The sequence below is a fragment of the Pipra filicauda genome, unplaced genomic scaffold, assembly GCF_003945595.2.
Source record: "Pipra filicauda isolate LSUMZ 115617 unplaced genomic scaffold, ASM394559v2 scaffold45_size4122338_pilon, whole genome shotgun sequence".
NCBI classification, from domain to species: domain Eukaryota; kingdom Metazoa; phylum Chordata; class Aves; order Passeriformes; family Pipridae; genus Pipra; species Pipra filicauda.
In genome coordinates this window covers 794078-821344 of record NW_024104598.1, presented here as the reverse complement: position 1 = coordinate 821344, position 27267 = coordinate 794078, and the positions used below count along the sequence as shown (strand labels likewise).

Here is a 27267-nt window from a genome sequence, read left to right as displayed (position 1 = left end):
AAATCCTTTACAATAAGTTGTTTATATCACTACACATTGTAAATACATTTTCAAAATCCTTAATTAAACTGACTGTTCATTTAAGTTGAATAATTAAAAATCTATGCTTCAATTGCTGACCTGAGATACAAAACAGGAGCATTCTAGAAAAAAAAAAAGGAGATGAAATATGTACCCAAATATTTTGCAAATACTTCAGAGCTGGCATTTCTCTTCAAATCCAAACTAAAGTGACCTTATTCTGAATTTTATGTGCTAAAAGAGAAAATCTTGAGTATCAGTAGACATAGAACTCTGATTTTGATTTCAAGCTTCTTTTGGGTCAGTGCTAATTAAACTGATTCTTTCTACATGTCTGCAAGAAAAACAAAACAAAACAAAACAAAAAGGTAGCCCTAATGACTTTATTTATATACATGTATATCTTGACCCTGTGTGTTCAGTTTTATGCAATTAAAAGATACTCAGCTTTGCAGAAAATATTCTTTATCTCATGGTAAAAGAAGCTTAATGACTGATCTGGATTTTATCATTTTAAAGCATCTATTCATCTCTTGCCACAAGTAAGCAACTGATAAAATGTTATTTAACACCAAAATACAAAAGCTATTTGAAAAGGACACCCTGTGGGTTTCATGAGAGTAACATAAATGCAATGGCTCTGTTGTGAAACAAAAATGAGCAGAGTATACATGTGAATTGTCATGACAAAACCCCATTTTTCTTGTAATTCTGCATTTACAGAACTGTGTAAAGAAGGGAAGGCACAAGGTGCTATTTATTTGATAATGATCTCTGATTATTATCTGTACTGGCCTGACATCTCACTAAATAAATTCTGGACTTGAACATTTTGCCTTTTTAAATAGCTGTGCTGTAAGAGCTCAGTAAAATGCTGATCTTGGGGGACAAGGACTCACACAGGAGTTAAGAAATCCCTTCATTTACCACTGGTGCACACTGACAGTCAAAAAACTCCCAGTGTCACCCAGTATCACCATGCCAGGCCCTTGCAGGCACCTCTCATCCAGCAGAGATGACTTTGGTGCTCTCAGAGTCAAATTTTAGGAGTATTTACCATGAAAAAAACCCTAAACCACAGAAAACATTTGTCAAAATTCTGAGACTTCTTTACCATGATATGATACTTGCCTGACCTTTCCTCACTGCCTGGAAGCAATTCAGCCAGAATGGTGAATTTAATCCTCCCCAACATGTATTTTAACGACTCATTGTTTTCCTATCTCTTCCTAGTTTCTGCAAAGCTTAATGAACTTGAGCATGATTATTAAAATGCTCCAAATAAAAAAAAAAATCCTTTATTTAATTTAAAAAAACCTATATAACAAAACAATTTAGCTGTGAGCAGTAAAGGACATTCTAAAATTAGAGCCAGTTGTGTTAGGGATGGGTGCAAAATGTCTAAGCCATATGCTGGTGTAATATAAGGTACATACATCCTTGCAACTTGCTCCTTCAGAAATCATTATAACTGCTACAGCGCAGCCTTAATCCAATAACTTTAGATTTTAATTTGCATATAGCACCAGATCAGTATGAACATTTGGATATCAGAAGTACATTACAGTTTATCTTCCTGTGTCAAGAACATGTTGTTACCAAATAATCAGTATAAATAAATGGAGAATCTTTGGTTTAAAACAACTCTTTACTCCCAACTTACTCCATTTTTTTCCCTTGGAGAGAAGACACAAAGCAGATTTTTAAATGTGTGCAGATATTTTTCAGATTGTACAGGACACAGTCCACCAGCAGCTAGGAAAAAAAAAGATTTTGTCTTTTTTCTTCTCTGGGAGAAAACCCAAACACACCCTAAGATAAGGCACTAGCCTAAATCCACACTAATTTATGTGGCTTTTATCCAGATTTACACTTCTTTAATAAAGAACACGATTTGTCACTTGCATAACAGAGTTTAGGCAGCAGAAACACTTCCCCCATCATTTGAACTCTTTCCCTCCTCAGCAGAGAATAAACTGCAACTGGTTATTTAGAAGTAGCCAAGGGTGGAAAACAGAAGCACTGACTGGAAAGAGGAAAGAATGAAGGGCAGAGAAATTCCTTGGTACCTCTGGCAGCCGTGATGGTCATTTACAGGATGAAATCAAGTCTACTGTTTAATCATTAAGTCCTTCCTAAGTAGTACTCCCTCCAAATCTCTGGACATGCCAAAAATTATGTTTAATTGCATCAAATTTCTTCCAGTAAACAACTTTTGAAATGTATTTTCTAAGGTACTCCCCCAGAAGAATAAGCAGCGCTTATTCTGTGTGTTAACCCACAAGGATTTTGACTCAAGTGGATCTTCTCTTGCTTAAGAAAACCACAGGCACGTGGAGAGAAACCTCCACCAGCTTTGGCTTCAAGCTTCAGTTTTTTCCAGTAAAGATGATGAAAGGGAAAATCTTCTCCATCATCAGAAAACCTATGTCCTCCCACTATGCAACTAAAAAACCCCACACAAACCCAAAAAGGTGACACATTATTTACTACAAGGAGAGAAGGACAGTCCTGTGTTAGAAACCCAAAGCATGTTCAATATTAGGGATCTAGCTAATTAAATTTGCTTTCATTTAGTTGAAATAAACAATGTCAGATTATTTCTTACATTTTTTGTCTCTCCTGGTTAACTTCACGTGTATGAATGTTCCTCTGTTGCTTAAAAAGATGTCTGAACGAACATTGCTATGAAAATGGGGCAAAAGAAAAAAAAAACATCTCTGTCCTAAGTACAGATTGAAAAGGAAGAAAGTCACCAGGATTTTGGGATCACGTTTGACTAGTTTTAATTCCTGAACTCCAAACTATATGTCACAGAACTTGTAAAATAAGGAAGTTCCTGGATTCAATCAAAGACCAACAAGTGTTTGCAAAAGAAAAAGAATTTTAGCTTTGGATCAGTCAAGCTCTGAATAGGTGATAAAGATTTCCCTGCATAGAATTCAGCTTTGCTCTCTTTTAGGGAAAGGGGGAAATTTTCCTTAACAAATAATCTTAGTTTCCCATAAAATTGCTGAGGGAAAGGAAAAGTCAACATGCAGAAATCCCTGTAACTGCCTCAGATACAGGAAAGGGTTGTATCTTCTAAGGGAATACAAGTTGAATAACCAAGGCAAAGAACTGGTGCACAGAGGAACAATGCAGATCAGAGAGTTGGCACTGACAAAAGTGAAAGAAAAACAAGGAAAGGTGACAACAAAAAAAAAAAAAGAAAGAGGAAAGAAATCATGATTAAATGGGAACTGATCTGAAACAGGCAAGATGTAATTAGCTGAAAAAATATAATATCTTTATTGGGGGTGAAATTAGACAAATCCAATACAGGATTGGAGTAAGAAGTGCTAAAAAAAAAGCTCAGGGACGTTACAGCCAATCACAAATTGATTGTGTGTTGTTGGGGCAGACAAATGAGCTCATTCTAAGCATTCCTCAAGCCAGACTGAGCTGTTAAGCTACACTAACAATCCCCCTGCTTGGAGGGTTCCCAATGTTAGGCACAGCTCAAAACTAAGCTTAGGTCTACAGTTTCCAGTTTGGGGTCTCCCAGATGCTGTCCCTGAGCACATGCAGACAAAAACTTCTGGGATTGCCTTCCAAAGACACAGACCTGGAGTCACAGAGATGTAGAAAAGAGCAAACACAGCACTAAATGCAGACAGAACATTGTCTTAGGCACTGAGTCCCTGGTACACAATCACACTACTGCATATCATAGAATCATAGAATCAGTCGGGTTGGAAAAGACTCTGAGAGTCCAACCCTTGATCCAACCCTGCCATGGTTTCCAGACCATGGCACTGATGCCACATCCAGTCTCATCTTAAAAACCTCCAGGGATGGTGAATCCACCCCCTCCCTGGGCAGCCCATTCCAATGTCTGATTACTCTCTCTGTAAAAAATTTCTTCCCAATAGCCAACCTAAACCTCCCCTGGTACAGCTTAAGACCATGCCCTCTTGTCCTACTGCTGGTTCCCTGGGAGAAGAGACCAACCCCCACCTGGCTCCCCCCTCCTGTCAGGGAGTTATAGAGAGTGATGAGGTCTCCTCTGAGCCTCCTCCTCTCCAAGCTAAACAACCCCAGCTCCCTCAGCCTCTCCTCACAGGACTTGTGCTCAAGTCCCTTCCCCAGCCTTGTTGCTCTTCTCTGGACCTGCTTCAGCCCCTCAATGAATTGAGGGCCCCAGAACTGGACACAGCACTCCAGGTGAGGCCTCACCAGCACTGAGTACAGGGGAAGAATCACCTCCCTGGTCCTGCTGCCACACTGTTCCTGATCCAGGCCAGGATGCCATTGGCCTTCTTGGCCACCTGGGCACACTGCTGGCTCCTGTTCAGCCTCCTTTCAATCCAGACTCCCAGGTCCTTTTCTGCAGGGCTATGGATCAACCAGGGAGAATTTAAGGGGCAATAAGAGTGTCCAAAAGATCTCCATAGGGAGAATTGAAATAGTTTGGTTAGTTTAGACTTAGTAACCTTTTTTTGCCTTACTGTCAGACTGTAAGTCATTTTAAGCAGTTCTCCATTGTTTTTCTGGGTTTCCACCCCATGAATATCAACTGTACATCAACTACCACCAAGCAATAGCCCAGTCCTTGCCTCTGCAGCCAGTTCAGAGTCCCTGTGTTGGCTTTGGGGTTCTGCACAAAGGACCAGAGCATCTCCTGTCCCCTCTCCAAGTTCCCTACTGCCTCCTCAGTTGTCCGTTTTTAAGACAGAGAATCACAGGGTTTAAGCACAATTTCCCCCTGTAGATCAGACGCCTCCTCCTCTGGGGAGAAAGAGCCATCGTGCTCCTCAACATCTCCTCACATTCTTCAGATAACTCAGTACTGGATGCTACATAAGATTGTCCTGGAATACCTGTGGATAAGGGGAAAAAATTCCAAGCCACTGGTACTTGAGAATTCTTTATTCAAAGGCATTTTTCATGGAATTATCTGCAAATACTCAATTGAGTGCTGAAATATAGCTAACAAAATGTACCATTCCACTGGTTATTTTATTTGTTTTTACATGCATAATTTCCTGCCTTTAATTTTAATTCCATGCCCTCTAAGAAATACAATCTCACAGATATATCTTCCCCTTTAGTTCCCTGTAATCATATCATAGCAGTTTTCTCCAGCTATTTGCAACCTCCTCGTTCCCTTCACAGCTTTTCCAAGCCATAGAATGAAGAAATATGTAAAAATAGGCCACAAGAAGCCAGACACACTTGATCTGCACAGCAAAAATAGAGCTCTTTAGCACCTGGCACTCTCAAGAGTGTTAATGAAGCTGGCAAGATAAGCCATGCTTTGACCCAAAATAAAAAGCATAGCCCTCAAAAGAAGGATAAATTTGAACTAACACAAAATTTTTGTCTTTTGCTTTCTTGCAAGGTATGACCCCAGATATCTGGACTAGTGCAACCTTAATCTGTTAAAACCCCTGAGGTCAAATTGCAACATGTGCCTGAAATCCCAGAAACGCTACGAGTACTCATGGATGGATGGGAAAGCCAAAGGAAGGGAGGGAGACTCAAAGGACAAACCAGTCAGCTGAGAGCCTGCACTTAGGAGGCTTTTTTCAGGAGTAACAAATAATTTCCTCAGGATAAATAAATGAATTATGTTAAATTATAGATCTGATAAGGCACATTGAAAACTGAAAAGGCATCACAGATTTTATGTTAAATTTTGCTATCTCAGCTGTTCCAAAGAGAGAGAAGAGGCAGTTTTCCATGCAGGAAATGCTACAGTGCAAAAGATTATACAGAAATAATGGAAATTTATCAAGTAATGCGGTTTTTTGGTGAGAGAATAATTTAGGAGAGGTAATAAAATCTGGGCATTTTATTTTCATAGTTTCCGTATTTCTGAAAGCCAAAGAGAAGGATGACAGGTTTAAGATGGTATCTTGACTTGGGTACTGAAGTGCAAGTCTACCAGAGTCAGGAGAATTATAATTAACAGAAAGCAGAGACACTCCTATATACACAAATAATACAATCTTAATGCTGTAAATTTTCCTGTCTCTCCAATTCAATGAATCTTTTGTTGTTTTCATTCAGCATGGATTTCAGCCAATTAGAGCCACTTGGCTGGAGAACATTCAGTCTGCAACCTCTTCTGAGTCAAGATGGTGTCACAACTCTGCCTTTTATTTATTTATTTGGAACAATTACTTCAGCAACACTACAGAGAAAATGGAGCAGAAAATAGTCTTTTGACTTCAAAACCTGCATATCAAATTATCAAGAAAGGAAAAGGTAAAAAAAAAATCCAAACAGAACAGAGATTTACTGAGAAAACAAACTTGATGCACCCCAGGACTCTTAGCAGGACAGAGTGTAGGAGAGCAGAACAATTGTCCAGGTGGAAAATGTTCAGCCACATATCAGGGAATGAGTGGAGAGAGATGCTCCAGCGAAAGTGGTGCAAACCCAGAAGCTCATTCCATAACCAGCTTATTTGTGTTTATAGCTATAGTTACACCCAAATACAAAAAGAGGTTTAGATAGGCTAGGAAATAAAACTTTGTCAGTTTGGTTAACTTGGAAATTGAAGAAATTAAAATTTTCATCCCTTAACAACATGTGCCATCCCTAAATTCTGGTTTAAATTACTATGTTCAGTTATTCCTGAAAACTCACAAAGACAGGACTTCCACTTGTGATTGGAAAGAACCATGGAAAACAGTAAACAAGACATCCTTCTGATTCATCAGCTGCAAAAATCATCTAAACACATTATTTTGTCAATGAAGTGGAAATCTGGCCATGAAATAAAATAGAAAAAATAAAAATCTCCAAACACCAGCTCATTAAAATGGACAGGTAATGACAGAAACAATTCAGGTAGTATCATTTGCCTTGGATTCCTTGGAATCTCTGTACAAGATCCTAAGGAGAACTAATTTAAATACTCAGCAAGTGTTTACTCTGAGATATCTTCCACAGTGTGACAAGACCTTGACTGCAAGAGATGCAGCTTATCCTGAACTCCAAGGGAAAGACTGTCAACTCAGACACAGCCCAGGAGATTGAGATATAAATGGAGTAACCAGTGTGAAATGCTGTGAACAGTGTGAAATACAGTGTGAAATATTACACTCATTACAAAGCTGTCCCTTTCTGCTTCAAAGCCTATCCCTTTATCAAGTCTCATCTATAATTTGACAACAAACCCTCAGTGTTAGGATACTATTTCCTTTTAAAGAGATTGCATATTACCAGATCAACTTTCACAAAAAGTTCTGACACTTGTTATTAAAATCAGATTATTCAGAAGATATTAAAAGAAATTTCTTCGGTGAAGCTTCAGTTCTTAAAAGTAAATTGTCAAACCATTGTGTATTGAATAGGAAACATAACATCAACTTCATTTTGATAAATAACCTGCTTTGGATGAAAACTGGTACGTTTAGCTGTTAAAAAGCAATGTAAATATAAATTCAGCATAATAGAAAGAGGAGTTTGCAGTAAGGGAGCCAATGTAGTGCAATAAATCTGTTCAAAAGGGAGAATACTAACAATTACTGAAAAGGCCAACTTAAAAAGGGTCTTTGAACTGATCTAAAAAGAGAGATATTATCCTTGCAATCACTAAGCTCATACTAACACTTAGGTTTTTATTCATACAAAGTTTTTTTTAAATACAAATGCTTGTTTCATATGATTGGCAATGTAACCAAATTGCATTTGTATTTGGAAGGCTTTCCCCATCCAGACTCAATTATTCCATGCAAGTTGTTTCTTTCCCCAAATGAGAGTTACATTGAACCTAATTCTTTCCAATAATGCAGTGATTAAGATACACAATGGCACACAAAAATCCACATATTCAGAAGTTACAAATCCAATCTTGTGCCATTAGTCTTAACCCTGTGGTCTACTGGCAGCTTAATTACATAAAGGAAATTATTGGGTGCATAGAGAGGTTTGTGATGGAAGTGCTCAGCATAAGGACCTACTTTACACACTGACTTTCATGCGGGTTTTCTTCTTCCCTCTCCTCCCTTTTTTTGGTTCGGTTGGTTTGGTTTTCAGGGTTTTTTTGGTGGGGGGGTTGTTCGCTGGGCTTTTTAGTCCATCTCTGCATTTACTTTGGGAAACAGAGGAATGTTCTTCAGGAAGCATTCCTGACTATTTTTATCAATCTTATTTTACCTTTTATATATATGTATAGCTCCAGCATTTATTTCATGTTCTTTCATCGCTTTTTCCTGTGTTCTCACCATTGTAAATGGAAGAAATAAAAGAGCCATGGGAGTCTGCACACATCTATTTCTCCACTCATCTTCCCTCTATTTTTGACCTGGCTTCCATTTGAAATCCCACATGGCATTTGACACAATCTTGGAGAGCTCTTGAGGCTCATGTTGAAAAATGATATAAAAAAACCACATTAACTTTTCAGGAATAGTAGAATTTTCTGTGAGACTCTTCAAACAATTTTTCTTCTGTAGCACCCCTTGTTGGCTGCCTCCCTTACCTCAATAGCCACTGGTTTTCTAGTATCCTAATATTGCTATTGCCCTCCAATCCCTCCTGTTTTGTTACACAGAGACCTATACATATATATATATATATAATGATTGAAATACACTGATCACAGAACTCCCAGTAGACACAGCCTCTTAAAAAGGCACAATTATAGAAAGTTCAGGGAGACAGATTTTAGTGCAGCCTGAGAAGGCACTTAAGATAATACTGATCAAACTGCAGTAGAAATAAAACCCACCCGAGTCCATGGTATTTTCTTACATTTAATTTAAACCTCCATTCAAGTTTTACATCTCCTCCTCAGAGTTTTTCCTTTCTAATAGTTCAGACCAGCTCTCAGTTTCTAAGGAGGGAGTGGCTTTAGGAGAGAAATGTGGCACAGACGCGGTACAGTTAAGGAGACTCAGCTACACTCAGTTGCTGCAGCCAAAATGATGTTAGAAACAAGATACATCTCTTTAAAGAAGGGGTGATAACTCCAGAACAACTAAAACAAAAGGATTCAAACCCATCAGATTACATGACCAGGATACAGTTTTTGAAATCCCATTTACAGTATAGCAGATCTTTAACAAGATAAGAAATGTTTTTCCTGTTTATGATCCAGTTCAAACAGGATTCAAACTACGAGAAGGTCAGACAGCATGATCACATAAACCTCTTCCAGTTTTATGATCTATGACCTATAAAACTGGATCTGAGATGACTGAACAAATTTCAGGTCACATATAAACTCAAAAGTGCTATTTTCTTTTTACATCCCCTCAGCCTAATTCAACTCCTTGACTTATTCTAATATCTGCCCTTGTCCCCCAAAGATACCCTGGTGTAGGATCAGACACCTTGTCTGGAAGGCTGATTTGGAAAGTGAATTCCTGCTGACCATTTCCAGCAACTCCAAAGGGAGCTACAGGGCTTAGAAGGATCCAGCTACCAGGCTGAACAACACTGGGAATTTCACTCACAGGGACTAGAAATACTAGTTCAGGATTTCAGCATGTGAGAGTTTTGCTGTCTGCTCCCAACCTGACCCTTGATCTGCATATTTAGCCCAATAGCATGGATTTCACCAGAATTATGGATTTCACCAGAATTTTTGAGGATTGTACAACCCACTCAAATACTTAATTTCTCACTTTACAAAACATAAATCTTACTCTTTGATATACAAAAATACATTTCATTTTTGTCCCCAATCAGAGTAACTATCCCTGGCATCCTCAAATCATTTTTTTTAATTGATTGTGTTTTATAGACATATTTCTTTTTTTAATTCAGTGACTAGCACTAGATCTGTATACGGCCTCTGATTTTACTCACCTGTCCAGCACCTCAGAGGTGTCAAGCCAGTGAAAGTTATTAAAAAAACCCCAAGAGCAAAAAAGCCACTACCAGTGGCAGATCATGCCTCATAGCAGGCACATCCTCTAAGGGCTTGGGAAAGGTTTCTGACCCAACTCCATGATGAAACAGCTCTGATGACAGGAATGTTACCAAAAAAAGGACAATTCCCAGCTGCTGGATACAATGGTCCCAGCCTAGAAGGTGTGGAGAAGCATTTCTCCTGATGAGGAGCCAGTGGACTAGGAGTAACCTAGAAAGCAGATTTGGGGAAGGCAGGAGCTGGGAGCTCTGGAAACACTTCCAACCATTTCGGTCTGAACATAAAGACTTGGACAAGTCTCAAACATGCAGCAAGCCTGCCCCTTTCTTTCCACTCTTTCCCTGCCACCCTCCCAAACACCTCAGACAACTCCAGGGGAGCCCTGTGTGACCTGCACCCTGGAGTTTTTTGCCTGAGACCAAAACTAGCTCAAGGGCACTGAGAGCAGCCTGGGATTCCTCTGGTAGGTTATTTTTGGCTCATTACAAGGCTCTTCTGGTTCAGGCTGCAATATAAACTCTTAACAGGAGTAGCTGTGGCAATCGTTGCCTACTTGGCATGTGGCAAGGACATGCTACAGACTGGTTTACAAAACCAGTCCAAATCTTTCTGAAATGGGCTGTATTTATATCAGCACTTACACATGGCACCAGTTCTCTCCTTACTTCCCTGCTCAAAATTTCAAGTAAACCTAAGAAATCAGACAATGACCACACCACTAAATAATTTGCACTAGTCCCATGTTATATACACAGAATACATCAAATTCAAAGGCCAAGAACAGTCAGCTTATGAAAATAAAGTTTAAACTTTGAAACAAAACTAGTTACTACACTGTTTTGCCCTAATACACACAGAGAAATAAATAACTTGTGATCAAAGGGAAAAAAAGAAACTACTGTAAGTTTTTCAAGCTCTGTCCTACATTTCAGTATGTAATTACATTAACACACAATTCCCAGTTTTCCAATTTGTTTGTTACCACATAGCAAGACTGAGCACAGGAAATTCTATTTCTTGCAACCCTTCAGAGAAAAACAGATAAATAGTAGCAACAAATTTATTTCATACCAATCAGTACCTGTTTCCTTAGACGTCATTAATGTAAAGGGGTATTTTTCTATGGACATGAGAAATAATTATTAATTTAGCAGAGATATTTGAAAGAAACTGCAAAAGGAACATAAGATTATGACACTCTACCAGACAACATGCATTTAAAATGTGAGAAATGAAGATCTCAGTGTTTTTGCCATCCTGATTACACTAAAATCATGCTTTTTTTCCACCTTAAATACTTTCTAGCACATGAAACAGGTTAATGTTATTCACAAATGACAAATATAATAAGTTTCTATCCCTTTTGCTTCTGTTAAGTAACGTGATAAAAATAGAACAAGTCGTTTCACGCCGCTGACGGTTTTGTAGATTTTTTTCTTTGATTTACTGCCTTTTCTTGTTTCTGCTCTTATCTGTCTCAAAATGATTTCCCTCAACCTGGGAAGAATTCTGCAGGCATTTGATTGATGAAAATCAAAATTACTAAACAGTTCCCCAACCCAAAATAAATAAGTAAACAAATAGAATATTCATTGGGCTGGCCAGCATTTAATAGCAACACTCACAGCTGAAAAACCAAGATTACTGACCTCAATCACTCTGATCTAATTAAAGAAAACGAGTTAGAAGAGCAGTTCTATCACAAACCAACTCATATCCTTGTGTTTTGAAATACCTGTTCTGCTTATTCTATGACAAAATACATGTTTCCTAAGATGTCTACAGTCACAATGCCAATTAAAAAATATATTTTCCTCATAGCTGAAAAATATTTTATTTAAGAGCGATTTCCCTATGTGGAATATATATACAGCCCACCATATTAGCAGATTTTCAATATTATAAATATAAAAAAATCCATGTGAAAGCACAGACAAACCATCACATACACAAATCTCTGCATAATTATAGAGGAATACAGGAACTCTGACTTGAAGCCTAGCAACAGTATCCAAGTATTAGTTACTCTGCTAATCAACTACCAAAAACTCACACACAAGCTCAATGTGTTTCATTTTTCTAAAGCAAACAAAAAATAAAACAAAAGAATCCTATTGCTTTTAGCTCCAGAGCTGCTGAAGGACAAGATGCACAATATAAAACAAACCTTGTTCACTTGAAGAAGAACAACCCATGTCATTTAATCCATGTGAAAATTCATCTCATCACAAAGGACCAAGGCAAAAGAGAGCTTTAAAAATAGGTTATCCAAACCAAAGGATTATCAGCTTGCAACATACTTAATATCTGCCTATCTGTATCTAATGAAAGCTTCAATATTCTTACATATATGATTGGGTTTTGTACCTCCATCCTATAGAAGCCATAGTAAATTCTGTATAGCAAATGCTTCCTAAATCTGCTGTGCTCATTTACTCACAGACAGCTGCAGGCTGGATGAAAACAATCAGGGATTAACTTTTCTATTCATCACATCTTTTAATCCATTACTTTCTCTTAGTTTGCAATAAATGAACATATAAAGTTAAATAAATTATACGTGTGCTATAGCTAGTTAAAAAAAGTAGTTTAAAAGGGACATTATTATTATTATTATTATTATTTTTAATGATGTGTAACTGCTGTACTTTACATCAGTATATGTAATGTATTAGAGCACAAAGGATGATGCAACAATAGTCACTGAGATGCAATAAACTTCTGTGTTCCAAAGACTTCCAAAATAAGTAATAATTAAAATAAGCTACTTTGATGTTGTTATTTTTCCTCAAAAAACTAATTTGAGGGGATGATGAATTGAAATAATCTGAGAAGCTGTGTTAAGCATTTCATTCTGCTTGTAAAACAAGCTTCTAAGTACCTTATGGTAATAGGGTTTCTTGCTTTATGAAAAATACTATTGTAATTTGTTTCAAATAGGATTACTTTTTATGTGATATGGCAATTTTCATTCACCTTTCAAACAGCTACTGAGAAAACAAAAGGATTCCTTCATAAAGACATGAACACAATTAAATCTGGATCTTGTTTTTAGTTCTTTACTGGTATCCTTTTACCCCCTCCTTTGACTCATTTATCTTTTATGTTTGTCTTACACAACTGCATCATCCCTGTTTGAAATAAGACAAACTTTCCTGTTAGTAACAGCAAGGTGGTTTTTATCGTACTAAACCACAGGAATCCCTTGCAAGGTTTTTTTTTTTCCTCAGTTTGTTTCTGAAAATGGCAGCTGAGTGAAAAAAAAATATGGTTATCTGTGCTAAATGCTGTTCATGCCACAGTTCCAACAAACTGGTCACCCAGACTGCCTGGGATGGGAAGATGGACTGGCAACGGAGATGGTGGGAAAAGGAGCATGGTGAGAAAGAAGTGACTTGCTTAGAGAAGGGAGAGGATGTGTGAGAGACTACACAGCTTGGAACTTCCTGAGGGAAAGGTCAAAAATTTTTAACAAGTTGGAACAACTACCGGATTTTTATGCTGATACTGTGGCTAAGAGGAAGCAGGTTCTGTAAAGCTCCAGTTTGATGGGAGACACAAGGGCTTACAGCCAAAGAGGAATTTAACTGCTCAGTGCAACCCTGCCTGGACGTTTATGTACTGATCAGACTGACGAGAAGAGTTCATGGGTTCGGGTTCTAGGTTCGGGTTCCCCCCTTCCACAGACTGTCCCTCATTTCATCATGAGCTTCCTCTGTGAAATTATCCCAGAGATAGATTGCTGCACCCACCCAGCATGAGGATGTGAAAGGAATGAGGCTTTCTTCAGACTGAAGCAACAACTGGGAAGGGAGGAGGGAGAGGAGGGAGAACATCTGAGCATCTCAGAGAAAATCCACCAGCTCTGACCCCTAAATCAGAAACTTCACTTGAAAATCTTCTGGTTTTCTGTTTTGGATACAACCCTTAATTCATTTTGCTTCTACAAAAGGGAAGCAGGCAGCCTTCATCTCTCTGACTAAACATGTTTTCTCACATTGGCCCTAAGTAGATGCTTTTATCTGGTGAGATCTGAGTGAAATAACCAAACACACCTTAGAAAAACATCCCTCTCCTACAGTCAGATGTCACAGTACTCCATAGGTCATTATTTTTATCTTTTTTGGCTCTAAAAGAAATATTTTTCCATTTTTTTCTTTTTACAGAACTGTGAATTCTTATGATTATTGCAAAGAAACTTATTTTATATATGCCTAATTTTTCAGAATTTGAACACATCTGTCCAATATAAGTTAATTCAGTTTATAATTAAATTAAAAGAACAATCTCTGTGGGATTTGATCTGCAGAACAAAGATTTAGTGGTTCTGCTGTAAATTAGGATTTTCTACTGCTAGAGGATACCCTGGTCGTTCTCCACCTGAATTGCTTCTCCATCATCTTCAACAAGAGGGACAGCCTTAGCACCACAGTTTGGCAGAGATTCAGGCAAAAGGGGGGAAAAAAACAAAAAAATGAAAAAACAGCTCCCTTTTAGACATGTAATTCAGCCTCTTCCATAGGCAGTGCCACTCTCCTGCCTCAAGAAGGCTGAGCTGCAACCACTGCTACAACCAGAGCAGCTCGTTCACCCCAAGGCACAGGACCAGGAATCACACTGCTGTCAGATCCCTGGAACTGCAGTTTTGGCAACATTACTGGAAAGCAGCTTTGTGACTGCTGACAAACTGGGAGACACCCACACAATACCTTCTGCAATCAAAGTACCAGCGACTTCCTACAGCAGCAGTTTGGGACCACAAAATTATCTAAGAGTACTGTTAATTAGCACATGTCAAAACAGATGGACACGAGGAGTGTAGCTCCTCAGAGATTTCAAGCAAATATTGTTTCTCATATTTTCAATACTCCAGTTTGAGAAATGTAAAAAATTTTTTCTGTCACCAGATAAAACCTGTTCTTGAAACTATTAAGTCAAGTCCAGCCTCCAATCACTACCACCAATAAAACAGTCACACCCTTAAGACGACACATCCAGGTAAGGAGGTAGCTTACTTTTGAAAAAAAAATATTATTGCCACTTCTATTACTTTGTTGTGTATTATGCTTGCATTTAAAAAAACATCTATGGCTAAAGCTACTGTGTACAAGGATCACTGCAGGGCTGCTTCTGTGTGGGCAACAAGGGCGGCGTCATCAGCATAAAGCAGTTCCCGGACAAGATGGTTTAAGGTCTTGGTGTGGGCCTTCAGTCGCCTTAGGTTGAATAGCCTTCCATCAGTGCGGTATCGAATGTAGATACCGTCCTGATCATCGAGGTCTGCTGTGGCCCTTTGGAGCATCACGCTAAAGAAGACGGTGAATAGGGTAGGAGCGAGAACGCAGCCTTGTTTCACACCATTCTTAATTAAAAAGGGCTCAGAAAGTGTGTTGCCATATCTGACTTGGCCGTGCTGATCCTCATGGAGTGAGATGATCATTTTAAGGAACTTGAGGGGTGTATCGGGACGAAGTTGGGATGTTACTTTTTGGCCTGTGTTTGGCCCTAGCCACCTGCAGTTAGTTTATGTTTTCTCCTACCAAGTCTTCTGATAAAGCAGTGAACTTGGCCTTGGAGGGAGAGCTTCTGTGTAAACTGTTTTAATTGGTCTGTTGTGATTGGTCAATTGCTCGTCAGGGGCAGTTGGAGGACAAAGTGATGAGGAAGGTGATGAAGTAAGCCCCAGCCTCAATTGGAAAGACCCCCCCCAATTTACTGCGCCTGCGTGGGGGACTTTCCAGAGTGCTCACGCAGGCGCAGGAGGGGTGCACTTACATAACCAAGGGGGTGGGATTCAGAGCCCTGACAGGGCAGTGCTGGCCACACCTCTCCGGGGCAGGTGCTCTCAAAAAACTTTATAAAAAGCAGAGACGCTTCTTGGGGGGGCTGGCTCTCCACGATGGACCAAGTTGCTTTCAGCGGGGACGCCTGCTTGAAGTGGAGGCCTGCCACCCCCCATGAACCCGCAGCTGCTGCAGAGAGACTTCATTATTGGTTAGGATGGGTAAGACTTGTTTACAGGTGACACCTGGGTGAGTATGGGGGGGAAAGCCTTCTTCCTAGGGTCTTTTATGCACTTTTTCCTCCGCCCCAATCTTTTCCCCTCAGGCGCCTGTTTTGTTTTCTCCCTTTTTCCTTGTTTGCCACCTTTTCCTAATAAATAGCTATTATTTTTGCCAACTAGCAACGGTGTTTGGTTTATTCACGTTCCAGAATCTCTCGAACCTGTGTTTTTTCCCTTGGCTTAGTCCCTTCCCTGTTACAGGGGGACAACCTAAACGTTCCAAAATCTGCCACAGACCTTTTCTGCTCACAGTATCAAAAGCCTTGGTGAGGTCGACAAAGGTGACATAGAGACCTTTGTTCTGTTCCCTACACTTCTCTTGCAGTTGTCTGAGGACAAATACCATGTCTGTGGTGCTCCTGTTGGCTCTGAAGCCACACTGACTTTCAGGAAGGATTCCTTCTGCTATAGCGGGTATTAGTCTGTTCAAGAGTATTCTTGCCAGGATTTTGCCAGCAATGGAGAGCAGAGTAATACCACGATAGTTTGAGCAGTCAGATTTAATTCCTTTCTTCTTATACAAAGTGATGATGACTGCATCACGAAGGTCAGATGGTAGTTCGCCGAGTTCCCAACAGCGCACCACAAACTCATGAAATTTGGTGTGGAGTGCAAGGCCCCCATGTTTCCAGACTTCAGGTGGAATTCCATCAACCCCAGCTGCCTTGCCAAGATCAGTGTTTACAAAGCCATAGTGTTGTCAACTCTCTTATATGGTTCCGAATCATGGGTCATCTACCGCCACCACCTGCATCTCCTAGAACGCTTCCATTAACGCTGCCTCCGTACAATCCTAAACATCCACTGGTCAGATTATGTGACCAACACATCTGTTCTAGAGCAAGCAGCTGTCACAAGTATTGAGGCCATGTTGCTGAGAACACAGCTGCGTTGGGCAGGGCACGTCTCCAGGATGAAGGACCACCGCCTCCCTAAGATCCTGCTCTATGGTGAACTTGCCACTGGCTGCCGCATGAGAGGAGCCCCGAAGAAAAGATACAAGGACTCCCTGAAACAACATCTCAGCCTTGGCCATATTGATCACCATAACTGGTCTACTCTGGCCTCCAATCGGGAGGCCTGGAGACACACCATCTATAACGCAGCTGTCTCCTTTGAGAACACACGCAGGATCACTCTCGAGGAGAAAAGGCAATGCAGAAAGAACCGTGTCTTGCAGAATAAACCATCTAGGGAGTCTTTCTGCTGTGCCTTTTGCAATCGGATATGTCTGTCACGTATTGGCCTCATAAGCCACCAGCGTGCCTGTAGCAAATGTGGATAAAGCCTTCCCAAATCTTCGTTTGCGAAGCCCAGCAATGATGACAAGGATCACTAAAAGTTAAAAGATTATGTTAGAACTTTTCCAAGAGCAAAGTGGAATTTTGCCCAATGAATCAAGAGCAATGTGGAGTTTTCCGCAAACCCTCATTCCACTGAATGCTATTGGGAATAATCAAGAATATCATTGACAAGCTGACTGTGAAATGATTGAACAGCTCATCATCTACAACCATAAACCTCCACAGACAAGAGACCCCACCCAAAAAGCTGCACATATGTCAAAGCATTTCCCACAGTTATAGCTTATTATTCAATGAGTCTAAAATAATTACAAAATACAAAGTGATTACAGTTATTAAATGAGCCTAAAATAATAACAACAAGGTTTAATTAACTGGTTGGATATCAAAATTCAGCATCTAACCAACATGCACTTTCTGAGATGAATGATGAAATGTTTCTCGAGTTTGATCTGTCCTTATCTCCTTGAGGATACTCCTCAAGCTCTTTACTATTCCTTCCCCCTCTGTTGCCTTTAAGGAGGTACATTACTCAAATGATATATGTTGGAATACATCCAAAACCATATGGATATAGTGGATAACCAGACAAGTATGATAAGCTAAAGCCAGCTTGTTGCAGATGAAATGCTGACATCATTCTGCACATTCATCATCACACCAGCTCTCAGGTTTTCTGCTCAGGATTTGGTTCTTTGATTTACTTTTTTTTTTTTTAACTGGAAGACATTCTAGAAATAGACATTTTGATGACTTCACTTTTTTTTTTTTTTTTTAGAGTGGTAAATCTTAAAGGAAAAATGTCCACCTAACTTAAATTAGGTAGGAGGAAATAACTTAATATTTAATCTTAAAGACAAATCTACTGATTTAAATAGTTATGCTCAATCCACCACCATCTTGCAAAGAAATGCAGGTCAATCATGGAAGTACCAATATTTCTACTTTTCAGTGGAAAAGTGAAGGCGTCAGGAAAATTTGGAGACTATCAAGAACTAACAGGGCAGAAATTAAGGGAACATTTGAGTCTAAACAACTATTTCCTTTCATTTAAACATCTTCACAGAGTCATAAAAACATTCGCCATATGCAAATATAAACAACAATAAACCTATTAGGAATAACTGATTTGGTTTTAGTTAATTTTTTATAGATTATTAATAAATCCAGAAGGATGAAGAATTCTTACATGGAAAGAAACTATCCCACTATCCCAGGGAAAAAACCTTTCAAACTCACTATGAAATTTATGTAGAAATTATGACTTTGATGCAATGTGTCCTCAGTTTTCTGAATGAGCTGAAAGTATCACAGAGCTACAAGAATTCACATTACCACATAAAATTTTTAATTATATCCCTGTAGACCATATGCAACCAGGAAAGGGAATGGAACGCAGTCCTTAATCCAGAGCAATTTTTAATCTTAACTTTCATGTGAGCTGGCCTAATTCTCCATATAAATTAAATACTATCAAGTTACAGATTTGCATCACAGAGTTAAACCAGAGCAGACTACACAGACCCTCCTCATTCAAAAGAAATGCCTTTTTTTGTTCAACTTCAGGATGTTTCTGTGAAGCTTTAATTTATTTGAATGAAAGCATTTTAAATCATTTTTATGAAACTGTATTAGGAATCACTTTTATCAAACTTGGTTTTATTTTAATGGTGAATCTCTCTACGTAAAAAATCTTTAAAGAGCCTTAAGGTTTTTCAGTGAGGGGCCTTTAATGCCTGTCTCTAACCTTCAACCAGCGCCACACACCAAACTCCGTGACAGGAAATGTTTTCATGGATATCAAGAGTTGGATTCTGCCACATATTTATTTAATTGTAGGAAATCATCTTTCTCCATCTTCTTCTGACTAATTATTCCTACTGAAAGCTGATTTTGGGCAATGCCAAAAATGCCTGCAAGAGCCTATTTGGCTTGTCCAGGTATGTGGGTGTGTATTTAATATGTTACAAACTGATTTATACTTAAAAAGCATCTACCATTCTTATGCATTACCTACCAAATTTTCATTTTCAGAGCATATTTTGAAAACATTTCAGCTTTTTCCCCTATCTTCATTTTTTTTAGAAGAGTTACCTCCCTGAAATTATACTTGTCATCAGCCCTGTAGTCAAATCTCACATAGAACCAGATTTAACATCTTTGCAAAATCCTGGCTTAAACATGTGGAGTTTATTTGCAGTGTCTGTTAATAGTTTGCTTACCAATATCAGCTTCCCTGTGATTCTTGATATATTCAGCAAGCTCAAAATTTCCAGCTATAATAGCCACCTAAAGGATTGCAAAATAGGTACAATTAATATATTGCCATCACTTGTTAGGAAGGAAAATAAACATGTTATAGTATCGGAAAAAAACATCATGCAAATATATTTTCATTTCACAAAGTGGAGTAACTCTGTATTGCTTCTATTCTGCAACAAAATTGAGAAATTATATCTTAATCTATTTGTAAGAGCACTGCCAGTCCCCCAGCTCCCCATTTCCTAGGATTGCTGTGATGGTGGGAGGCTCAGGAGGCTGCTGAAGAGCTGCTGCTTTTCATGTTGTGGCAGTCAAACCGAGCAGTGAACATTAAACACAGCATCCCCAAAACTCTGGGAGCTGTATGGATGTATGGGGAATGCTACAGGAGCAGGCTTGGAGAGATACACTGAAGATATTATTTCCCTTTAACTGCTCCTTCCTCACCACTTACCTGAACAATAAAAACAGGAGCTAAAATGCAAAGCACATGAGACAACTAGGGAAGAAGGACCAAGAACTACAAGTATCAGGTATCAGTAAGACACAAAAAAAAAAAGACTGAGAGAAACTGGTAGTCATGCATGGAGTTAGGGTTTAAATCAAAACAAATTAAGTTCTAAAATCACAATTTTCTTTTTCATTTATTTCCTGGTTGTTGAACACAGATGTGTAACTATATATTTGGAATTCCTATCTAAATGCACTTAAAAAGAGAAACATCTCCACTGGGTGATTTGGTTATGCCATTGGTGTCTCCTCACATTTTCTTCTCCTATTTTTAATCTGAATATTGTCTTTTCTGGCCCCATTTTGCAGCTATCAGATTCTGTCCCCCTATTGGGGGGTTTTCCTGGTGTATGTACAAGGCAGTTGTTGGGCTGACCTTTCCCGTAGAAGCTTCTGCATCTGCAGGGTGCAGGTAAAAAAAAAGATATTAAAAAAAGCCTGCTTTGGGACTTTCCTGGATACAGGGCTATTGTCAGACATGAGAAATTAATGAAAGCTCAAGGAAATTCCTGAGCTGGTACCAAGAAAGATTTTCTGCTGGTTTGTGCCTCTCCACAAATCTCAGGGATAAAGAATTATGCAAAGAAAAACCTAAATGCTGGAATGGTCTTAGGGAGGTTTATGAAGTACAGTAAATGTTATATCTTTTAATGTAACAAGCATTAGATCTTATTTCTGCACTCAGCACAGGAAATTGAATGGACAATTTTATTTACTAGCAATCAAAACAAACTAATGTGGAAATCTTTGAAAAATGGAGATTTTACACACAAGCAACAAGCTACAGGAAGAAAACCTTAACTATTATGTCGATAAGATTTTTCCAAGTTGCTTAAATTATAGGCTCAGAGCAGGCTTAAACCAGGGGTCATGACCATTACATCCACTTCACCTAAAAATCAAAGAATTACACATATAGAAAATATATGCACTTCTGTCATAGGTTTGAAAAGAGATGTTGGATTTTTTTCCCTAGAGTCCCATTTTTTTTCCTCCTTCCCACCCCCCATCTGTTTATTCCGGGATGGGGAGAGTCAGGGAGGGGGTGGGTGATAGAGCAGAGCCGCACACTCTGGGCAGCGCAGGAGTGGGGGAAGGGGGAGGTTCCCTGCGAGCCCAGTTGTTGGGGGCACGGCTGGAAAGTCTTTTGTTCAGAGGTTTTTGGTTTGGTTGGCCGACCAGACAGAGTGGGGAGGGGGGGCCTGGTTTTGGCCGCCTCCTTTTCTTTTCCTGAGAGGAAGTTGTTTTTTCCCACGGGACACCTCCCAGAGAACAACTGAGAGAGAGAGAGAGAGAGAGAGAGAGAGACTGACCCATTTCAGAGGGGGGAGACCCAGAAGGGAAGTCACAGCCAACAGAAGTGGCCACAGTGCAGAGGAAGAAGTATAACGCCGAGTCAATATGCCCAGTTAACGACGACGGGGAACCAGGGCCTTCACAGCCAGTGGAGGACCCAGAACCTGAAATCATTCCCAAATCCCTGTCATATGACCAGCTCTGTAATATGTGGAATGATGTTACTTGACACCAAGACAAGCCCATTTTGACCTGGCTGATTGTGGAACCTTATGGGTGAGGGCTTGCCACTTGATAGCAATGAAGCAAGGTATTTGGGATCCCTGGCCCAGGATGTGGGTATCAAGCAAGCATTCGTGAGTCAAAGCCCCTTTCTCTCTGGGAGCGACTTCTAACAGGTGTGAGAGAAAAGTTTGTTTACAGAGGCTTCCTGCAGCAGCACCATTATGAGACGGCCTGGAAGACCATGGAGGAAGGTATCCAATGCCTGAGAGAAATGGCACTGTTAGAGACACTTTTTGACAAGGATGGGCAACCCAGCCACAACCCCAATGACATCAGGTGTATATCACAGATGTGGTGGAGCCTTTCACAGGTACGGCTACCTATATACACCACTTTCTTGGCATCATTGCACTTTGAAGGAAACAGAGAGACAGTGGGCTCTGTAACGAATAAACTCAGGATGTACAACAGCATGGTCCACACCCTGTTACGGGCCCGTATTTCCACTATAGAGACAATGGCTGAGAGCCTCAAGGCACTGACTACAGAAGTACAAGATGAACAGAAGAAACTTAAGAGAGGAGATGAAGGAAAACAGCTTCCACGTGGCACCAGTGCAAACCAGAGCCTCTGAAGTCAGAGCCAGATGTTCCCCAGTTAGAGAGAGCGGACAGACCCCACGAACCAAGATGTGGCATTTCCTAGTCCATCATGGAGAAGACATGAGACAGTGGGACAGAAACCTACCCGTGCCCTAGCAGCCCAGGGAAAAGAGCTGAAAGAGAGAGAAAAAGGGAAGCCCATGAGAGTAAGTGCAGTACTGGTATCTCATAGACAAGGATCTGACCTGCTAGAAGGTTCCTCCCAACCGTTTTCACAGGGAAAGAGCTGTGATGGTCCCAGCCAAGACCAGTGTTAGAGGGGCCCTGCCTCTAGCCACGGAGATGCACAGGAGAACTGTGTCTATTGGACTGTGTGGATCCAATGGCCTGGCACGTCAGACCCACAAGAATACCAGGCTTTGGTTGATATTGGTGCTCAGTGCACATAATGGCCTCAGGACATGTGGGACCAGAGACTATTTCCATTTCTGGGGTGACAGGAGGGTCTCAGGAGTTGACCGTGTTGGAAGCTGAGGTTGAGTTTGACCGGGAAGGACTGGCAGAAACACCCCATTGTGACTGGTCCAGATGTCCCATGTATCCTGGGCACTGACTACCTCAGGAACAGATATTTCAAAGACCCCAGGGACATAGATGGAATAGCTGCTGTGGAGACAGAGGTGGTTAAGCAGTTGAATTCGTTACCGGGCCTCTCAAAGAACCCTTCTGCTGTGGGATTGTTGAAGGTTGAGGAACAGCAAGTGCCAATTGCCACCACAATAGTGCATCGTCGGCAGTACCAAACGAACTGAGATTCTGTGATCCCCAACCATAATATGATTCATGAGCTGGAGAGCCAAGGGATGGTCAGCAAGACCCACTCACCCTTCAACAGCCCCATTTGGCCTGTGCGTAACTCTGATGGAGAATGGAGACTGACTGTGGACTATTGTGGCCTGAATGAAGCCACCCTGCTGCTGAGTGCCACCGTGCCAGACATGTTGGAGCTCCAGTAGGAGCTGGAGTTCAAGGCAGCAAGGTGGTACGCCACTATTGACATTGCAAATTAGCAGCAGAGTGTAGGCCACAGTTTGCTTTCACCTGGAGCGGTTGCAGTACACCTGGAACCCAATTGCCCCAGGGGTGGAAACACAGGCCCACCATCTGCCACAGGCTGATCCAGGCTGCACTAGAGAAGGGTGGAGCTCCAGAATACCTGCAGTACATTGACAACATCATTGTATGGGGGGACAGAGCAGAGGAGGTTTCTGAGAAAGGAAAGAAAATCATCCAGATTCTCCTGGGAGCTGGTTTTGCCATCAAAAAGAGCAAGGTCAAAGGGCCTGCCTGAGAGATCCAGTTCCTGGGGGTGAAGTGGCAAGATGGATGTCATCAGATCCTGACAGAAGTCATTGATAAGATCACAGCAATGGCCCCACCAACCAGCAAGAAGGAAACACAAGCTTGTCTGGGTGCCATACATTTCTGGAGGATGCACATCCCTGAGTACAGCCAAATCGAAAACCCTCTCTATCTGGTAACCTGCAAGAAGAATGATTTCCACTGGGGCCCTGAACAGCAGCAAGCATTTGAACAGAATAAGTAGGAGATTGCCCACGCTGTAGCCCTTGGGCCAGTCAGGACAGGACCAGATGTGAAGAATGTACTCTATTCTGCAGCTGGGGATAATGGTCCTTCCTGGAGCCTCTGGCAAAAGGTGCCTGGTGAGACCCAAGGCCGTCACTTGGATTCTGGAGCCAAAGCTACAGAGGAACTGAAGCCAACTACATCCCAACAGAGAAGGAGATCCTAGCAGCTTATGAAGGAGTACAAGCTGCCTCAGAGGCGACTAGCACAGAAGAACAGCTCCTCCTGGCACCTCGATTACTGGTGCTGAGCTGGACGTTCAAGGGAAAACACATCTCTACACATCATGCCACTGATGCTACATGGAGTAAGTGGATTGCTCTGATCACGCAGCGTGCCCGTATTGGAAATCTGAATTACCCTGGGATCCTAGAAGTCATCACGAACTGGCCAGAAGGTGAGAATTTTGGTCTAGCAGATGAAGAAGAAGGAGAGCAGGTGGTACGGGCTGAGGAAGCCCCAGCATAAAAATTCAACTACCAGAAGAAGAAACACACTATGCCCTCTTTACTGATGGTTCCTGTCGCACTGTAGGGATGAAACGTAAATGGAAAGCAGCTGTATGGAGCCCCACATGACAAGTTGCAGAAGCTGCTGAAGGAGAAGGAGAATCGAGCCGATTCACAGAGCTCAAAGCTGTCCAGTTGGCATTGGACATTGCTGAACAAGACAAGTGGCCAAAGCTTTACCTCTACCCTGGCTCGTGGATGGTGGCCAGTGTTCTGTGGGGGTGGTTGGATAAATGGAAGAAGGCCAATTGGAAACGCAGGGGCAAACCCATCTGGGCTGCTGATACGTGGCAAGACATTGCTACCCAGATAGAGAAGCTGATAGTGAGAGTCCACCTCGTTGATGCCCACGTGCCCAAAAATCGAGCCAATGAGGAGCATCGCAACAATGAGCAGGTAGACCGAGCTGCACAAGTCAAGGTGTCACAGGTGGGTCTGGACTGGCAGCACAAAGGAGAGTTGTTCCTAGCACAGTGGGCCCATGATGCCTCAGGCCATCAGGCCAGAGAGGCCACCTATAGATGGGCATGAGACCGAGGGGTGGACTTAACCATGGACACTATTTCCCAGATTATCCATGATTGTGAGACATGCACTGCCATTGAACAGGCTAAGAGACCGAAGCCCCTGCGGTATGGTGGACATTGGAGTAAGTATAGATACGGGGAGGCCTGGCAGGTTGATTATATCACACTGCCACAAACCCACCAAGGTAAGCGCTATGTGCTCACCATGGTGGAAGCCACCGCTGGATGGCTGGAGATGCATCCAGTGACCCACGCCACTGCCAGAAATACCATCCTGGGCCTTGAAAAGCAAGTCCTGTGGCGACATGGCACCCCAGAGCGAATTGAGCCAGATAATGGGACCCATTATCTGACCCAGCTTAGTTACCACCTGGGCGAAGGAGCATGGCATTGAGTGGGTGTATCACATCCCATACCATGCAGCAGCCGTGGGGAAGGTTGAACAGTGTAATGAACTGTTGAAAACCACCCTGAAGGTGTTGAGTGGAGGGACTTTCAAGCACTGGGATCAGCACCTAGCAAAGGCTACATGGTTAGTCAACAGCAGAGCCTCCGTCAATTGAGCCGGCCCTGCCCAATCAGAGTCCCTTCACACCGCAGATGGAGACAAAGTCCCAGTAATTCACTTGAGAGGTATGCAGGTAAAACAGTTTGGATTAATCCTGCCTCGAGCAAAGGCAAACCCATTTTTGGCATTGTTTTTACTCAAGGATCAGGTAGCATGTGGTGGGTGATGCAGGAAGACGGAGAAACATGGTGTATACCTCAAGGGGACCTCATTTTTGGGTGAATTTCCCACAACACTGTGCCTGTATTCGTATGTAAGTATCTGTAATATGTATACATTTGGGGTAATGTATGTATGTATATGGTTGGAAAGTTTGAATCTGATATAGCATGTTAGGACGGAAAAAACTCAGGGGTGGATGATGTCATAGGTTTGAAAAGAGATGTTGGAATTTTTCCCCTAGTGTCCCATTTTTTTCCTGCTTCCCAACCCCCCCCCCCAACCTGTTTATTCTGAGATGGGGGAGAGTCAGAGAGGGGGTGGGTGATGGAGTAGAGCTGCATGTGCTGGGCAACACGGGAGTGAGGGAAGGGGGAGGGTTCCCTGGGAGCGCAGTTGTCAGGGGCAGGGCTGGAGAGTCTTTTGCTCAGAGGTTTTTGGTTTGGTTGGCCGACCAGCCGGGGGGGTGAAGAGGGGTCCAGTTTCGGCCCCCTCCTTTTCTTTTCCTGAGAGGAAGTGTTTTTTTCGCCACGGGACACCTTGCGGAGAACGACTGAGAGAGACCGACCCATCTCAGAGCAAGGTATTCTGCCTTCGGAACTGCCTGTGGGAAAAAGGACTCTCTGATTGCTGGCTGTGAAGCCATCGGCTGCTGGCTGCTGTGGGCACTCGTGGCTGTGAGCAGCTGTTGAACTGCTGAGACAGTCCTGCCTTCCCCTTCCCTTCTCCCCACCACCCTCACCCCCACCGCCCCAGGTTGCCCCAGGTTTCTCCCCCTGCCCTGGGGAATTGTCACTTTGTTTCTTCTGAAAGTTTTTGATTGCACCATTTGTTGTTCATGCAGATTTTGTTAATAAAAAGCTGTTTTCTTTTTCCACACTTCCACCTGAAGTTTCTTAATTTCTAAGTTGTAATCTTGTTAAACTAAGACAATTTCTCATTCAGCACCAGATTATTTACAGTATGTCTCCTTCTGCCTTTAGTGAGTCTCATACTCTCTGCAGGGCTCAGAGGGAACTTTCCATGTATCCTACCACAACTGGAAGAAGTCCCATTGAAACACAGGATTATGATGATTGTTTGCATGGGTGCACTGCCTTAGAAAAAAAGAATTCACTGAACTACTTCTAAATCAAACTGCATGGGATTACCATGAATCCTTTTTTTCTGCATTCCTGGAAATCCTTGCAGAAGGACCCAGATTTAAACAAACGGTTTCGAACACAGCGATGTAATCTCTGATTTTAATTTTGGACTAAGCAAGTAACAATTGGTGTAAAGAGGGACAGACTGATTAGGTTTGGGTTATAAAGTCTACTGGCTAGTTAAAGTACAAGAAAGACTTGTATACAAGTATAATACAGTTTCAGAATAACTTTTTTAGATTACCACATGAAGTTTAAAACAAACAACTGAACACACCATTTATCATGTTCATACCCTGAGTCCAGGTCTTCTTCCAATTTCTTTTTAATGTTTTTGAGGTTACATCTTTTTTCTTGGCAATTTGTTTCTTGTTCCATCAAAAAATTCTATCTAATGCAACGGGTAAATATGGTAATTTTGTTTTCATTTCAAGTGTATCTATTTCATGGCAAAAATTCCATTCCACATTTGTCTGTCACCTAGAAATTATACTCAATACACTTACATTTCTGTTCTACAATAATCCTGAGCAGCTATGACCATGGCTTGTGCAGTA

The 27267-nt window shown here is 41.3% G+C and overlaps 1 protein-coding gene across 3 annotated transcripts in view; it reads right to left on the bottom strand.

Annotated features, from left to right (window-relative positions):
- SHANK2 (SH3 and multiple ankyrin repeat domains 2) overlaps window positions 1–27267 on the bottom strand; it is a 304826-nt gene that overhangs the window by 240726 nt on the left and 36833 nt on the right. For all 3 annotated transcript variants that reach the window (XM_039386006.1, XM_027728556.2, XM_039386008.1), the window contains exon 9: window positions 19483–19549. In XM_039386006.1, the coding sequence (XP_039241940.1) occupies window positions 19483–19549 (67 nt within the window). The remainder of the gene's footprint in view (window positions 1–19482; window positions 19550–27267) is intronic.